The sequence below is a fragment of the Pleurodeles waltl genome, chromosome 5, assembly GCF_031143425.1.
Source record: "Pleurodeles waltl isolate 20211129_DDA chromosome 5, aPleWal1.hap1.20221129, whole genome shotgun sequence".
NCBI classification, from domain to species: Eukaryota; Metazoa; Chordata; class Amphibia; order Caudata; family Salamandridae; genus Pleurodeles; species Pleurodeles waltl.
Genome location: NC_090444.1, coordinates 112,087,797 through 112,105,812, shown reverse-complemented (window position 1 = coordinate 112,105,812; position 18,016 = coordinate 112,087,797). Strand labels below are relative to the sequence as shown.

At 42.9% G+C, this 18,016-nt stretch overlaps 1 protein-coding gene across 11 annotated transcripts in view; it reads left to right on the top strand.

The window, feature by feature from the left end:
- Positions 1 to 11,016, top strand: part of PTK2B (protein tyrosine kinase 2 beta) — a 382,496-nt gene extending 371,480 nt beyond the window's left edge. For all 11 annotated transcript variants that reach the window (XM_069233734.1, XM_069233744.1, XM_069233739.1 and 8 more), the window contains 3 exons: positions 5,046 to 5,198; positions 7,278 to 7,358; positions 8,231 to 11,016. In XM_069233734.1, coding sequence (XP_069089835.1) covers positions 5,046 to 5,198; positions 7,278 to 7,358; positions 8,231 to 8,446 — 450 coding nt within the window. In that variant the 3' untranslated portion in view covers positions 8,447 to 11,016. The remainder of the gene's footprint in view (positions 1 to 5,045; positions 5,199 to 7,277; positions 7,359 to 8,230) is intronic.
- Positions 11,017 to 18,016: the final 7,000 nt, after the last annotated feature.

Below are 18,016 nucleotides of genomic sequence, written 5' to 3'. Positions count from 1 at the left end.
GGTGGCATTTAAAACCTGAAAAATGCTCACCAACAGATCCAGCAGGCAGTTATATGTCAGGGGCCATGAAAGTAAAAGAAAAACGGCTCCGGTGTCGGAAACGCGTCCGACGATGCAAGGAGCTCCGTTAATTAGCGGCCATCTTAGATGGCGGCTCGTGCACGTCCCACGGCATGCCCTCAATAAACACAGTTTTGTAAAGTTGCTATACTGCCTCCAAGACTTAAATGTAAACACTAACCTGCTATGTCATTTCAGACTTTGATATTGGTACAAAGTCATGACTTCATTCTCTCACAAGGGCTTGCAAAGATTGTCACTGTCTCGCACATCAGCAGCATCTCCTGAACATCCCACATAACCCTTTGAGATCACAGCTACAGACAGCTCTAGCCGTCTGTTGGCCAGACCTATTGTCAGGCCCTGATACTTACCTAGGAGCAGAATGCCACCACACGCCACCGACTGAATGAATCAGTACCCAGTATTATTTCCCATGGCAAACCAAGACAAGTTGGTGGGGGTGTGGGCTAGGATATGGACAATGGGGAATAGATCCTGTGGAGCGTAGATCAGTTACAAGAGATACTATCACTGTTCTGCTTCCATCCCAATAATTCTGACTGAACACTCTCACCTTGAAAATGATCTGTGGTCTCTTACAGCAGAAATGGAAACCAGATCAACTCACTTTGAGGTAGGAAGGGAATCATTGCCTATTAATCTATATTTCCAAGAAGTGACCACAGCGAAAATCAATAAACAAAATGAGGCAGTTCCTCATGCAACAAATCTCTGACACTCCCACTCAGATGTAGGGCTCTTTAGATAACGTCTCTGAATCCTCACTTTGTTCAAAACAAGGTGGACATTTTTCCTCTTAGCTCAACATGAAACAGCTAACCTTTTGCCAAACGTGTTTGGTACTGAAAAAAGTGGATGTATTGACTCAGCCAAAAAGTTTCAAACCAAGCCCTTTTCCTGTTTGTGCGATAAAGGAAAAATGTACGTGGTGCCAAATATCAGCTCTACTCCAGAATTTGGAGTCTTTTCCCATCCAAGTGCCTTGGACTGATTACACTCCACCACCAGGCACTACTTGTGCATATCTTCACTCTGATACTCAATAACCAGTGACCTAGATATCCCAAGAAATCCATAGTATCTTGCTGCACTTTTTATGTAATTCTGAGACTCATTCCAGATAGTCTAATGGAGATTACACCTGGTGTTTGCATTAATCTCTGGTCAGCACTTACCTCAGTATTTGATACAGGGGCTTTGCCAATTGAACTTTTGGAGCTCCTCTTCCAAGATACTGTGCTTTCCTAAAAACAAGTTGACTAGCGGTAAAACTTGGGAGCATAGTTCCTGTTTATAGAGAGTCCGCACACAGGTGGTTCGAGATCTTGCAGTAACTAATGCAAGGTCATAGATTGTGGCTAGGAGCTGCATGCTCGTGCCTTCCGTGCTACCTTCAGCCATCCCGGACAACAAGGGACTTTCCTCTTGGACCATTAACTGAGACGTTTATGCCCATATCTCCTTGGCCTCACTAGAGGCATGTAGCAGAGATAAATTACTCGCTGCACCACTCTTTGTGGCCGAGATCTGGAAAGTCATAAGGAAAAACTATGGCAGGTCCTTACAGATGTAGTTTCTCACAAACTTACAGTGGGTTTTACGTCAACCCCTTGTTCATAACTGGCTAGCTTTCTTGTCTGTCTCAATGGTTTTCTCTTCATTTAATGACTTTCTCACTTTTTGCATGTTGTTCCGGCCCAAGAGCATTTAAGTCTTGCAGTGCTCAGTTTAGTTGCATACTTCCATTAAGTGAACTACTTTTTTCTTTTCCTTTAAGCACTCCATGAGAGTGCATGTGCTTCTTGCTCACTCCCCTTGTGCTTCTTCCACACAGCTTTGGCCGGCCCTGCTCACTTTCCATTTTTCTCACTCCGTGCTTCCCCGCAGCTTGTCCTCTTTCACTGTGTTGCCTCCCAAAGCACTTCTTTTGCTTATCCCAACTTCTTTCCTATTTTTATTTTCTAAATATTTCCACCCTACCTCCTTTGCTTTTCCCTGCCACTCCCCTGCTTGTCGCCCCCTTACCCGCCCCTCTGCAAATGTATTGTACTTTTGTTTTGCCCACTACACTATCAGTGTGTGTCCATCTTAAATCATTTCTAGATGGCCACCGGTGACTGCTCCTGTGCATGCATGCATGGGCGGGCATCAAGAAGTGGGTGAGTTAAACCCATTACAAAGTGCCCGCTGTTGATGAGTGAGTATCCACTGTCCCCATAGTTGAATGATTTAATTGTAATATTACAAACACATTCAAACATGAATGCTGTGGATGCACATTCGTCCACCATAGCCATCTTTGAAATAGGGTTTGTTGAAATATTACAAACGCTTTCAAAGATGACTGCCATGGATGCACGTACATTCACTGTGGCCAACTTTGAATTGATTTGTTAATGTATTAAAATGCAATCAAAAGGGTGTCTGTATGCACCCTTATCCACAGCAGCTATTTAATAAATTGAAAAACGTTGGCAGATCCAATGGTTTTCACTGCTGAGACCTATTTACTTTGCCAGAACTAGCTTCTGCTTGACATCCACAGACAAGATTTAGATTGAGATGTGTATGATCACACTGCGGACAGTGTGGAGGGATGCGTGAGCCTCTGGTATTCCTGCCAGCCTTTACGTGACGTATACATGACCCAGTGTCCAATACTTATTACCTGAGTTCTATTTAAAATGCCACTTCTTTTCAAGCTACCTTTCATTTGTCTGCTCATATTTTCTATGGCATATTACTATATTTTATATCTAAGACACAGATTTTTAAGATTTACATTTAAGGGTTTTGTAAAGGACATACGTTCACCATAATCGGTTTCTTGGTGCTGTAAACAGTAATTTGCAGTATCTTAGTTGAGTAGGTAGGCTTTAAGGCCTTCTGAAGTGCTTGATGGATGATTTCCTGCAGATGTCTATGGGTAGGATGCTCCAAGATTTGGGGGCAGCAACTGAAAAGGCTCTTTTGCCATATTTGAGGGTACGCGATTTGGGGATCGTCAAAAAGGACTTATTGCCAGTTTTGGGTGCTCTTTGAGCCAGATTTAAAACGCTCTAGCGCCTCCTTGCGCCACATTAGCGTCATTATTTTAAAACTAATGCGGCCCAACAAGGCAAAAATTGCAGCCCCATATTTACAAAGTGGCGCAATACATGCATTGCTCCACTTTGTGAACCCTTTCGCCACATTATGCCTGAGCCAGGCATAACGTAAGCAAGGGGGCGTTCTGGCATTAGGAGGCCTGCAAAAATGGCGCATTGAAATCTAGAAGATTTAATTGCGCCATTTTTGGCATCATTTTTAACGCCTGCTCAAAGCAGGCGTTGAAAGGATGCACCCATTGAAATCAGTGGGCCTCCTTGCACTTTGCTGCACTAGCATCAACATTTTTTAAGCTAGTGCAGCAACGTGCCACAGTAGCGTAAAAACGTTTGATGCTATTGGCCTAATGTGCACCATGGTGCGCTGTATTGTAAATATGACAGACCCATGGTGTCATTAGGTGGCGGTAGGGGGGTGAGAGAAATCTGGCGCATCAGTACTGATGCACCAGATTCTTCTAAATCTGGGCCCTTGAGTTTTGTGCTAGGCAAATGTCTTGGCCATAACATCAGTGGATTTTGAGTACATAATTTTGTGCACAATAGTCATGGCTTTAAAAATTACTCTAGACTGAATTGGAAGCCAGTATAGTTTTCTTCTGCCATTGTAAACCAACTTTGACTTTTTTGCACCACATATAAACCAGTTTGCTGTAAACTGGACTCTTTGTATCTGATTCAGTAAGTATTTTGAGGTGGCCAGGAGAGTGCCATGTCCATAATCCAATTTGGATTGAATGATGCTGTTTATGATCGTGTTCTGAGCTTAAGATCAGTGTAGAGAAAGACTTGTTTAAGTGTTTTCAGAAGAAAGAAAGAAAACTGGGCAACCTTGGTTACATGTGTCCGAAGGCCCAAGTCAGAATCCAACATGGGAGAAGATCCATACAAGGTAGTTAAATGTAGGAAGCATTCATCAAAAGCAGTTCAGTCACATCTGGATTTAGTTTTAAGGTAAAAGTGACATTGGGTGGTATTACTACTGCGAGCACTGAAGGTGGATGACAGCTTTGTACCATGAATTTGGCTTCACATGTCATGCACAGTGCTGTTTCACCAACTTCATATCAATTCCAGTTTTTATGGGATCATTTAGACCCATGAGCAAGTAACTTGTGTGAAAACTACCCCAGTAGAAATAACATTAGTTCCAGTTAACAGTTGGTATTTTGTACCTGATTATGACCTCTGGGGAGAAAACAGTTTTTGCACCTGTTTTGTCTGTGCTCATACTGATTGCACGCTGTTTGAGATGGACAATTACTGTCACGTATGAGCTGGTATTTAATGCCTATTCAATGTGATTGTATCTCCTAATGGAATCAATTGCTAACAGGTGTGCAAATACAATTTGCACCCACTTTAGCTTTCAGGAGTCTAAATGGCGCCAGTAACATCATGCATCAATTTGCATTTCCACACTAGATGTTAAGTCGTTTATATTAAATAGTTTGTCCCAAAGTGATTTTTAAGATTTTGGTTTGCAATTTCAGGTGTCTTTACATTTTAACACAGGCTTTTCTTTTTTATCTTACTTTTTAAGAACTGCTTAATTCCCCTTCGACTATGGCTTTATCTTCTCTGTTTCTACTCCATTTAATTGGCTTTAATTATTTTCAGTGCCTTGGCACTATTATGATTAACCTGTAAGTAGGCTTCTCTATTACAGTACCTTCCTGCGATCAAGTTCATGTCTGTGTGTGGGGCAGAGCATGGGTTGTGTCTGAGATTAATAGATAGATTGTAAATTACTGTGTAGGGGAGCACCATTTTCCCATCTACATTATTGTTATTATTCATTATGCTTTTGACTCCATGCTTTACCAGTTCTGCTTTTTGCTGTTTTACGCACAGCCCATCCAACCTATCCAGCCGGCTCCAACAGCGAACCTGGACCGAACGGATGATAAAGTTTACTTCAATGTGATGGAGCTTGTCAAAGCAGTCCTTCAGCTCAAGAATGATGTTGGCCAGCTTCCTCCTGATGGGTATCCTCTTGTGGTAAAGGTAAGAACCACAGACCCCCTGCTATGCTAGTGATGTGTGGTTCTCTCCTGGAATGCTCACTGACTGCTAAGTCTTTCAGTGTCAACCAGAGAATGGACATAGGGACACTTATTGGAATGTGGAGAGAATATATGCCAATGCCATAGAAAGTCAAAAATGTTCCCACTGCCTAAGGGACAGGATCCTATTCCTTTGTGAGATTGGTGTTAGATCTTGGCTATACCCATGATAAGTTTGAAATGATGCAATATTGCAGTTGAGAGATAGGGCTCTGGGGGAGCTACAGAGAAAGCATCTGAGAAAAGTCCTGGGCTTGTAACAAACATCAAAATACCTCCAGAAGCTATTGCAAACCAATGTCTATCTCTGGGTCTGGCTGGTGCTGGGAGCTGTTCACATGGAAGGATGGTCCTGAGCATGACAAACAAGAGGCATATTCTCCTCACTAAATTGAGGGTGGTCTGGGCAAGAAGCCTCTGAGTGAAGAGGTTCTGATGACTGAGATAGCTGGTGCTTTGCACTGGAGATCCAGGGATTCTTCCACAACAACACAACACAGTCCTCTTACTGATTAGTGGCTGAGCTCCACCAAACCCTAAATGATCAACCGACTATCTTATGGGGAAGTAGGGGAATAGTTTCTTTACAAAGAAAATATTTTCTATGTGGGAAAAAAGTTGCACTGAAAAAGGCTTGCTTCTTTTATAATTACTGATGGGGTTTCTGCACCTAATGAATGAGCTTCACAAGCACACGTGGAGTAGACGCTGGATTTATGGAATTATGGCAATTCAAAAACTTCAGGGAGTCCCATTCATTACTCTTGGTATTTTTGTGGATATAATGACCAAATCAGGTCCAAATTTAGGAAAAAACCTATGTAGAGTAGATTTCTACCATTCTAAACAAGATCTGTGAATTGAATCACGTATGTTAATGTACGTCTATAAAGCTTTCATTAAGGTACATTAACTGAGAACATAATTGGTTAAGGGTTCCATTATTACAATTAAAAGCAGACATTTTTCAGAAAAACTCTTCTGTATTAGCATTTTTGGTTGTAGCCTATAAACTATGTAATATGTAATCATGTGACAAACCTTGCGCATCATGCTAGGTGCATCATGCTAGGTGCACACTCTCTACCAGGATTTCTTTCTACATTTTTTTTATTCATACAGATCTTAACTATGATGAAGGACATTCATAATCTGTGGCCTTCATTACGGAACATTTATAGCATGGGAAGCTGAATGGTAAATATCCCCTCATGGTAATAATTCCCAGGTGGTAAGGGATTACATAGTGAAATCTCTGTCCACACAGGCACACCACCCAGTGGCCCTCTGGACTACCAGGCAGAAATTTCACTGCTCAGTGAAGCAGGACAGTATGGTGAAGGGGACACAATGGGTAGTCCCTGGTAGAAACACATTGGCACCCTACCTGCACCTTCAGAAGAAGAAGATAGATTAATTTGCAAGTCATATCCCCATGCGTTGCGGTCTATGTGAATGAAAAGTAAACCATCATTATATCCCACTGAGCAGGTTTTATCACTGGTGAGAATCCTCAACCATTCTGTAGCAGGAGGTGATTCAAGCTTTATTCTGTTGCATTTTAGTTAATGAGTTACAATGTTTTAACAGAATATCTTATTTGGTCCAAAGACTATACTTAAAACCTAGATTGAATTATAATTTGTGGGTGATCTCATGTGCATATGCACAAAACTGCCTTTTCCCCCAATCTTCACACAGACAGTCTGCAAAAAAGATGTTTCTGAATCTTGCACATAATTTGCAGGGCATTGAAATGTAATGACAAGTGTGTGTGGTGTCACATATATCCCCTAGCACTGTGTTCTGTGATGTTACAGAAATGAATTCCACATGCTGGAAATTGAGCTCTATGTCTTCAACCGCTAGCGCTTCTGCAGCAAAGACTGTGTTCACTGTAAATGCAAACCTCACTGATTTGGTGAGCCCCTGTTCTCTGCTCCAGCAAAAGGAAGGGAAGCATGATGTTGTTGCTGTATGAGACTTGCCGTTGTTCATGATGGTGCTATCTTGTTTACAGAATGTTGGACTGACCCTTCGCGTGCTAATAACAAGTGTGGATGAGATTCTGCCAACTCTCCCTTCAGCATCACGCACGGAGGTAGGTCCTGGGAATATGATGAGGATAACGATGCTGAGTATTTTTATTTGTGCATGCCCATCAAAGGCTAATTAGATACAGGCAATTATGGGAAGCCTCTAAAGTAACACTGTGGGTTGACTTGAATATTTTCAAACCCATAGCTACTGCTATGTGCCTTAGTTCTTGGATAAAGCTATTGTAAAAGAGCTCCCATAATGGACTCTTACATGGATTTGTCACAGTGAATGGATTTTCCCATTTGTTTCTTCCGTTGAAGTCTTATAATTGATAGGACAACATAGAATTCTCATTATAGCTATGTTCATCTTCTATTTGCAATTGAAATACAGTGGTGACGACCAATGGAAACTACTTTGAATAGGTTTGTTTACCATACTATAAATTTAGGAAGTATTCTCTGTTTGGAAAAGTCCACATGGATACACTAACAACTACAAAAGTAGTATGAATCATTTCTTTTGAAAAATATAGAGCAGAGTAGTTCACACACATGGTTGCAGTAACTGTTTTAGATAATAATATTTTATATGAATTTTAAATATCCATGATTATCAGAAAGTTAGCATTTTCTTGAATGTTACAATACATTTTATCCCCCAAATGTGAGAAGCAATATTAAGTGGCCTTCAGGGATGCTACTTTTGGGTAAATCGTAGTGCAGATAGAGTACTGCATGTGAGGTCTTAATAATGATTGTGTGCAGAGTCAAGACTGTGAAAACAATTTCAGATACCCGAGCCCTTTGTAGGTACCAGAAAAAATGACAGTTTCATGCACAGTAAAGCAATTCACCAGTTTCTGAAAGGCAAATATATTGCCATTTCGTTTCACATATCAGTCTGACTGTTTCTATTTTGTGTTAATTGCAGATCGAAGGGACACAAAAACTATTAAATAAAGACCTTGCAGAGTTAATCAATAAAATGCGCATGGCCCAGCAAAACGCAGTTACATCTTTGAGCGAGGAGTGCAAGAAACAGATGCTGACAGCAGCTCACACCCTGGCTGTGGATGCAAAGAACCTGCTTGATGCTGTGGACCAGGCCAGGGTGATAGGCAACTTAGCGAAACCCGCCATAGACTGATGGAAGTCAACACTCTGATGCAGGATCCAAAATAAAGCTTCACGGTCAGCTCTGCATCCCGCCAGATACCCTCCCTTTGTGTTGTATTTATCTATTTCACGAATACAGAGGGGCTGCACAGTCCTGGCGGTGATGTTCATCGAGGGAACCATAGACTTCCTTGTATCCAATGCTGCTAGAGGTCCATAAGGAACAAAGTGGGGAGAAGAATGGAGTTTCCATAAAAGAAAGACTACTCAAGACTTGTCAGGATGGGCCATGAGAACCTACGAGGAACGGGAACATTTCCAAGCTGTGTAGAAATTATTTTTGCAGTACTAGTTGCAGGCTTTCCTCAGGGTCAACGCTGAGCCCCCAGACCATTGTGCTGATGTCCTTTTTTATTGATTAGAAGTAATGTTTATTTGACAGAGCATACTGCTATTCATCCAGGTGACTGTATTTTTCAAAACAAGGACACCATTGTTATTATTTTCTTCTAATCGGGGAATGAAAATTGAAATTAGTCCTGAGTTTCCACTGAATATTCTCTTTAGTGGTCAACTAATTTATGTCCAGGTGGATGTTACTCCTAATAGCATGACTTCAGCCAATTGAACATATATTTCCTTTTTTCTTTGAACTGTGAGTCCACAATATAAAGTGCTTTTGTGCTTTGAAAAATCCCTTACAATATGAACAGGAACAATTTTTGCATTGATGCTCTTAAAATTGGATAGGTGTGAGAAAGGCCAAACAGAGAAGCCAAAACACAAGTAGTGGCAAAGTCTCTGACATAAATGTATACGTTTTTTGTGAAAAAGTCTTATTTGATTAATGGTTAAAGAAAACTGTGGTTAAGCTTTGTTCAGTATTTTCAATCATTACATGTATGGCTTCTTTACTATTACATTCTCCCTATCTATATTTGCTTTTCCTGTGAAATGACACTTTTTTTGTGGGATCTCACTTGTACTTACAAGCAAGGTATAAATGGGGTTCTTGCATGCATTTTTCTAACAGTCTTCAGAATCTAAGCAATCTTCTCCAATCACACCTTCTTGGTAACAAAGGTTCGATTGGCTTTGAGCTAAAGCTAAGCACATCTTTTTTATTCCTTGTAAAATTGTTGAAGTCAAAGATTGGTGTTTACTAACAAGCTCTGTCATTACAGAGGAGACTACCACAGAGAACACCATTACACAGAATTCCTTCAAGGAGCCCACTACATGTTTTTTTTAAATACCATTACTTTAGTTGTCACAACACACCTGCTACAATCAATTCTTCCTAACCCAAACCTTTCTGTATCCCTAAACCTAACCATAACCGTTACAGTCATTGTTAAACTTACCCTCATTTTAGACTCCTGCCCCATAGTGTAGAAATGTTTTATTTTGAAAGGTTCTGATTTGACCTACCCATAGCTTGTGTAGTTTCCATTTTCCTGCACACTATGGTGTTTTCCCTTTGTATTGTTAGCTAGTTAATAAATCACAAGTATTTTGCGCATGAGTGCACCCCGTGCCTATGTTTTTTTATCACAAGTACTCTGGAACTGCCTTGTGTTAGTAAATCAAGACCATTTTGCACTAGAGTGCACATCTTGCTTAGCTTTTACTCGCAAGTGACTAAACACAAACTACACCCTTGCACCAAATCCTTGTGAAAGTGCCTAGTTTCAGTCAGAACCCGTCAGCTCCCGCTCACCACCCCACAGTGGGAATTTGTATGGTTTTCGGAGGATTAGTCAAACTTCTTGAAGAAAAAAGATAAATGACTTAACACCCATCCTAAGCTTTATCCTAACACTAACTCTAAACAAATCATAGTGAAACTGTAGCCTTCCTTAGCGGCTGGGTACCCTCACGGGTGATAGTGTGCTATACAAACACACATAGCATAACATTACTACAAAGAAAGTCATCAGTTCCGCTCAGTGCTAAAATATATTGTATTTTAGTGACTTACCTAACCCTTTCTTTCAAATGATTTTCTTGATGACTGATTCTTTGCAATGGTTTTTCTGTCCCTGATTCCATGTCATAAAATAAGACAATATTTACTAGCTTTCCCCCGATAGTCAGTGAAGACCTGTTGGAACAATGCGTTTTTGCTTTTTTTTTTTTTTTTTTGCAGTAGAGGACATATTCTTCCCATTGAAGGAGGAATTTATTAAGGTAATTCAACCCCAATGTGTGTTTTCTGCCATCCAATAACATTCCACTTCAAGTGGCAGCTGATCTTTAAGGTAATGGGGCCAAAATAGTGTAACTTCTGTTGAATCTAAATACAGCATGATCTGAGCTCTCCAGAAAGTGAGGACATTTTATAGGTATGAAAACTGGTACCATTTTACATTACACTCTGAGGAAGGACACAACTAAGGAATATTTATTTTGAATCCGGCCACTATATTTTTACTGTGAATAAGGCCAAAATATATGTTACTACTACTTTTTAAGTGGGTGCTTTCTGCACAGGATTATTTCCAGTGTTTGTTCCTGTTCCTCATTTCCTGTGTGCTCAGGTTCGCCCTGCTAATGTGGGGTTGGGGCCATGGAAAACAATAAAAATATATGTTGAAATGATCTCTCATGTCTTTGGTTTTCTAAAATGATACAAAAGTTAACTTCCTTCTACTAGTTCCTCCTCTTCCTCTCTTTCCCTATCTCTTTCTGTATCTGAATGGCCATCATTCAGACAAAAGAAGAGATGTAAAATAATGTTCAATGGCATGTGTAGCTGTAGATACACATGCTTTGCATAAGTCCGCCATCTATTGATACAAGTTGTTTCGCTTCGAAGAAGGTTTTCGAGTCACGAAATCAAGGGGTTATTCTTCCTCTCGGTGATACTGTGCATGGGCATTAAGTCCTTTGTTAGATAGTTTCAGACGTGTTTCCTCTCACTCTGGTGAATCTCGGTTCGGTAACGCTGAACGTATTCTACCTTTTTTCTAACTCCGTCTGTATACTTTTGATCGTGTTTTCTATCTATGGTCGATCTGATTTAGACCATTGGGTTCGATTTTTGCCCTTAAAAGGGGCCTCTCCCTTTTAGGGCCTACTTCATTGTCTGGCTGATGGAACGAACTCCGTTTCGATTCTGTCCTCGGTGTCACGTGAAAATCCCATACACTGACCAGCATTCTGTGTGTAATCTCTGTTTATCTCCCAGTCATCGCAAAGAGACTTGCAACGTCTGCAGATCGTTTCGATCTAAGAAGACTCTCCAGGACCGAAGATCTTGTCGTCTGGAAATGGCGGCCAATTCCACAGAAGACTCACCTGATATTTTTGGTGAGGAACATGGGCAGGACGAAGTGGGACAGAGCATGACATTCTCCATCAGAGATTTGGACTCCAAACAAGATTCCCATGATGACAGTCACTCCATACCTCAGGTGTAGTACGTGAGTACACCTGCCCCTTCACACCAACCTAAGACAGTAAAAACGACTCCAGCATTGGTCATCGGTCCTCCACTGCCTTCTGGCCATGGTCACATCCGAAAAAGTCCGGATGACCGTTCTTCGGGTTCGGCACCAAGACCAAAGACTAAAGTGCACTATGGATCGATAAAACAGACCAATGCAGCTGTCTCGGTACTGAGTCGGAACATTGAAACATCAGTTTCGGTGCCAACCGGTTCGAGCTAAACATTCAGGCCCTCATTACGACCCTGGCAGTCCGAAGACCGCCAGGGCCGTAGTGGCAGTCTCACCATCAACGGGTCGATGGTGAAGAACGCCAAATTACAAGTTTGGCAGTTTGGCCAAAGCCAAACCGCTGATACTCTTCCCGTCCCACCTCTTCTCCGTGGTCTGCTGGGCTGAAGGTGAGCACATCCAGCACAGCAGACGCCGTAATACCGCTAGTGGTATTACAATGCGGGAGACCGCCAGCATTTTCTGGTGGTCGCACTGCATCCTGGGGAAAGGAATAAGCATTCCTGTCGTCAGGATACACTCGAACACTTTTCCACATACCTGCACGAATGCACTCACACACTTCTACAAACAAACACACCCCACTCACCCACACCCATTCACACTGACATACATACACAAATACCATTGACACGCAAGCATTCACTCACCCCTCTCTCTCCCACCTTCCAGCGCATACCCCCATTTATGCACCCCTCCCCCCACCCGCATGCATCCATTTATTCCCCTTCCCCCGTCTGCACCGCATAGACCCATTCACTCCCCCCTTCCGCACTGCACACGTGCGCTCACCCCATCCATCCACATTCACCAACATACACGCACTCACATCCCCTCGTTTTCATGACACTCACACATGCACACACCCTCCCCCCTTTCCCCTTCACTGTTGGACGATCACTTATCTCGTCCGTTGAGTAGGTGGTCCAGGAGGGGACTGGTCCTGGCGCTTCCACCGCTGGCAGCACTCAGCCATCAGGACATCGCCACGCCGTATTATGGGTCGTAATATGGCGTGCGGCGTCCTTTTGGCGTGATGGTGCTGGCAGTGGAATCGCCTCTTCCCCGCTGACCGCCAGCACGACTGCTGTCAGATTTCCGCCTGATTTTGGGCAGAAATCTGATGGCAGTCATAATACGGCGGTCTTTCGGCACCCGCGGCTTTGGTGGTCTTGTAAAAAGACCGCCAAAGTCATAATGAGGGCCTCAGTGTCTAAACCTTCAAAGCCGAAAGACATAAGTAGCAAATCTACTACTCCTACACAGGAATCATCTGATATACAGCCAATTTTAGAAGTCATGGACTCTAAACAAAGAAAATTGCACATTCAAAAAGATACAGGAAGGATTATTGCTTCTCCTCCAGTGACTATTAAAAGAAAATTAACTTTTCAGGAGACCTTGGATGCTGGACCTCCACCAAAGAAGGTCTCAAAGGGAAAAGGCTATACAACAAATCCAGCCTTCACCAACGTATTCTCTTGTTCTTCCTTCCACACCACCACCATCACCCTCATATGAGACACAGTTTTCACCACACAGCATCACCGCCTAGGGATGATGTTGGTGACGTTCACCAGCATACAGATCCATGGGATCTATATGATCATGATCACATTCTTTCAAATGATCCAGACTTGTATCCCGCTAGACCTTCTCCACCTGAAGACAGTACTGCATATAACCAGGTCATAACCAGAGCAGCTGCCTACCATATTGTGCAGATGCATACAGATCATATAGAGGAGGATTTCCTTTTTAACACATTAACCTCTACACACAAAGAATAGCAATGGCTCCAGTGCTCCCAGAAATGCTCAGACATTCATCTGACATTTTCAAAGAACCTGTGAAGGCCAGAATTATCACTCCTAGATTGGATAAAAAATACAAACTCCTAAGTCCCAGTTTTTATCAGGACTCAGTTACCACCTGACTAAATAGTGGTTAGTGCAGCACAGAAAAGGGCCAACGGTCAGTCAACAGGAGACACTCCTCCTCCAGATAAAGAGAGTAAAAAGCTAGATGCAGCAGGTAAAAGGGTAGACTCACAGGCTGCAAATCACTGCAAGATAGCCAGCTCACAAGCTCTCTTAGCTAGATATGATAGGGCCCACTGGGACGAGATGGAAGAACTGTTTCAGTATCTTCCACCAGAGCATCAAAAATGGGGACAATAAATAGTCACAGAAGGGCAAGCAATATCTAATAACAATATTAGATGTGCTACAGATACAGCTGATACTGCAGCCAGAGGAGTCAACACCAGTGTAGTCATAAGAAGACATGCTTGGTTAAGATGTTCAGGGTTCAAACCTGAGATACAGCAAGCTGTCTTAAAAATGCCTTTTGACAAGGAACATCTATTCGGCCCAGAAGTTGACACAACTATAGAGAAACTAAAGAAAGATTCTGAGATGGCTCAGGCAATGGGTGTATTATACACCACACCCACCAGAGGAAATTTTCGTAGACCACAATTTAGAGGTGGTTTCAAACCATCATCCTCAGAAACATCAACTTCACAGCAAAAACAGACTTCACAGCTCTACACAGGAGGATCATTTAGAGGTTGTTATAGAGGATTCAACAATAGAGGAAGAGGCAAACCATCCACTTCTAGAGGTTATTCTACCTCAACTAAACAATGCCTTACTCACCATTCTCACAGAGCACACATCTCTTGTGGGAGGAAGACTGGTAAATTTCTATCCACAATGGCACAACATCACCACAGACCAGTGGGTTCTGTCCATTATCCAACATGGTTATTGTCTGGAACGTATTACCACTGCACCAAACATTCCCTGTCGCTCACACAGACTCTCTCAGGACCATCTCACTCTACTAAAAGAGGAGGTACAATCACTACTACTCAAAGGAGCTATATAGATAGTACCTATTTCCCAACAGGGATCAAGAGTATATTCACTATACTTTCTAATACCAAAGAAAGACAGCACATTAAGACCAATTGTAGATCTCAGGCCCCTCAATATATACATCTTTTCAGAACACTTTCATTTAGTCATTCTCTTGATACAAAAAGGGGATTACATGACAGCATTAGACCTTTTAGACTCCCAATTTCAGATTCTCATACACCCAGCACATCGCAAATACCTAAGATTTGTTATTGCAGGAAAGCACTACCAATTCAAAGTACTACCATTTGGGGTAACAACAGCACCAAGGGTGTTTACCAAATGTTAGGCTGTAGTGGCAGCATTCCTCAGAAGACAACACACTCGGTATACCATCTCCTACACATTTTGGGATTCACAATCAATTATCTCAAATCCCACCTCCAACCATCATAAATAAAGCCAAATCTGGGAGCAATTCTGAACACTCAGTCAGGGTTAGCATATCCAAACCCAGTAAGGATTCAAGCATTTCACAATTTGATATCTCAGCTACAACACAACCAAACTTATACAGTAAAGTTAGTGATGAAACTATTAGGAATGATGGCTTCATGTATAGCCATAGTTCCAAATGCAAGGCTGTACATGCAACCACTACAGAAGTGCCTTTCTCAACAGTGGCCTCAGTCACAGAGTCAAATTCAGGATCTAGGGCCAGATGTATCAAGATTCCAGGTAGCAATTTCCAAATTGCGATTTTTAAGAAATCGCAATTTTAGAAATGCAAAACGCGATGTTTCAAATTAGAAAATCGCAAATAGCGATTTCTTAAAATTCACAAACACTATTTGCCAGATGCAAATACCGAGTCGCAAAAAAATTGGCGATTCGGTAACTGAAATATGCAAATAGCAAAAACGGCAAACCGGAACAGCCTGATGACATCACAACCAGGAAGTGAGTCAGCCCATGCTCTTTCCAGGAGCCACACCCAAAGGAGCAGTGAGAGAGACACAGTCCAGCATCAGGGAGTCAGCATTGTGAGGAAACCAGGATCAAACTGCAACATGGCCAATGCTGGCAATGGGAAGGAGAAGGGAGACAGGAAGAGGAAGCTGAAATTCAGTGAGAAAGAATTGGAGGTGCTCATTGAGGAGGTTGTTGGGGACCATGACAGACTCTTTGGCAAGACCTCACTCCAAGTACCTGAGAGTGAGAAGCGGAAACTCTGGTCTGACATACAACACAAATATGCACAGTGGGTGTTGCGCAGCGCTCTGTGGAGGAGATACGCAAGCGATGGCATGACTTGCGGTCCCGTGCCAAGGAGAGGGTGGCCAGCAGGCTTAGGGAGGCAAGGAGCACCGGAAGCGGACAATCCACCCACACACCATCCACCCCTATGGAAGACCTAGTGGAGTCCACATTGCTGCCAGAAGCTGTTAGTGGTGTAATTGACATCAACACCTCAGGGACACCCAGCACCAGCAAAGGTAAGGCCAGTGATTACATGTATCCCCACATGTGCATGAACACATGCCCCTTAGGAAATAGAACATAGCTGTATGCACAATGAAAAGTAGTCCATGTCACATCTTACATACAGCACAACAGTGCCTTGTGGGAGTGGTAGTACACAACCCTAAGGTGAATACACAACATGAATAGCAAGATAGTGGTCAGCCACATAGAGAAACACCACAAATGACTCAGGGTGACACAATTTATTTGTACATATAAAGCAACACTGTGAAAATCTGTGACAAATGCTAGAACTGACATGCTGCACATTATCCTTGCAGATCACTCGGTCCCTGCTGCTGAAGGATCAGAAAAAGTGGGGGAAGCAGAAACACAGCCACAGTCAGACTCAAATACAAGTGAGTCCTACAGTATTGTTCCAACTAGATGCAGGGCAAGGGTGTTACCACTACCAGAGTACAACCTGGACTCAGATGAGATGCCAGAACATGAACCCACACTACCACCGGAGCCGAGTCCCACAGGAAGACAGCAGTCCCTGCACCAGTGCCAGCGTCAGTCAACTCCCCTCAGGAGGCGCCATGATGCAGGCAGGCAGGGCACAGAAGAAGGAGTGGGCCCATCAATCTTTGGCGGCCTGGAAGCTTACATGCTGAAGGTGCAGCTCCTGCAATGTACACATTTGAAGTCATTGCAGTTTGTGTCTCACAATAGCAATGTGGGGTTGCAAAACAAGCACTTGGAGACCTTGTTTGAGGGACAGCAAAGAGTTGCTGAAAACAACAAGGAGTTGACACATGCCATTGGGGAACTATACACTGAGATACGGCAGGAGTGCGTCAGCCAGCGCAGGCGCCATAACCAATATTTGGCTAAGTTTGACAGCTTCTGTAGATCAGTCAATTGGCTTGCAAGTTGCCACACAGTTGGAGATGGCACATTGCATTAAGGACATTACACAGGGACTGGTGCAAATTACCAACTTAGTGGATGCCATGCAAACAGCACGCAGTGCCACAACCAGTGAACTGGGTGTTGGTGACAGTGAGGAGTCCTCTAGCCTCAGCAGTCTGACAGTCCCTTTGATTGATCCGAGGCGTCGTACTGCCAGACACAGTACTGCAGGTGAACCTGCTACTAGAGGTGCCAGCGAGGGCACTGAGCACTCAAGTGGAGTGCGTGGACGTAAGAAGTGATGTGGAGGGCTGCAGGGGACCACCTCAACATGTGTAATAAAGTCATGCTATTATGCTAATAGTGTGACACTATTAATAATAGATCATGTCTGCCCATTGTGATTAGCTATGTCCTACTGACACATTGTTTACCTGAAATCAAGGTAATAAAGATGCCAACTACTGAAATACATATTATTGAAGTGGATTTGTCATTACTTACATCAAAAATGGTTGCGCGTGATGTCAGCACGTCTTTGCCTGCCTTCTGCTGCACTGGTCCTGTCTGCTGGTAGAAGGGGTGGTAAGGGATCATCATCCTCATCTGAGTCTGTCTCCGTGAGTGCCACTGGTATGCCCCTGGTGGTTGCTATGTTGTGCAGGATAGCACATGTGGCCACAATTTTGCATGTTGTCTCAGAGCTGTACTGTAGTGCACCTCCACTCCTATGTATGCACCTGAAACGGCTCTTCAGCAGCCAAAAAGTGCGCTCCACTACATTGCAGGTAGCCCTATGTGAAGCATTGTACCTCCTCTCTGCTGGGGTGGCAGGACTCAGGTAGGGCGTTAGTATATAGGTGCGCACTGCGTAGGCACTGTCTCCTGAATGCACAG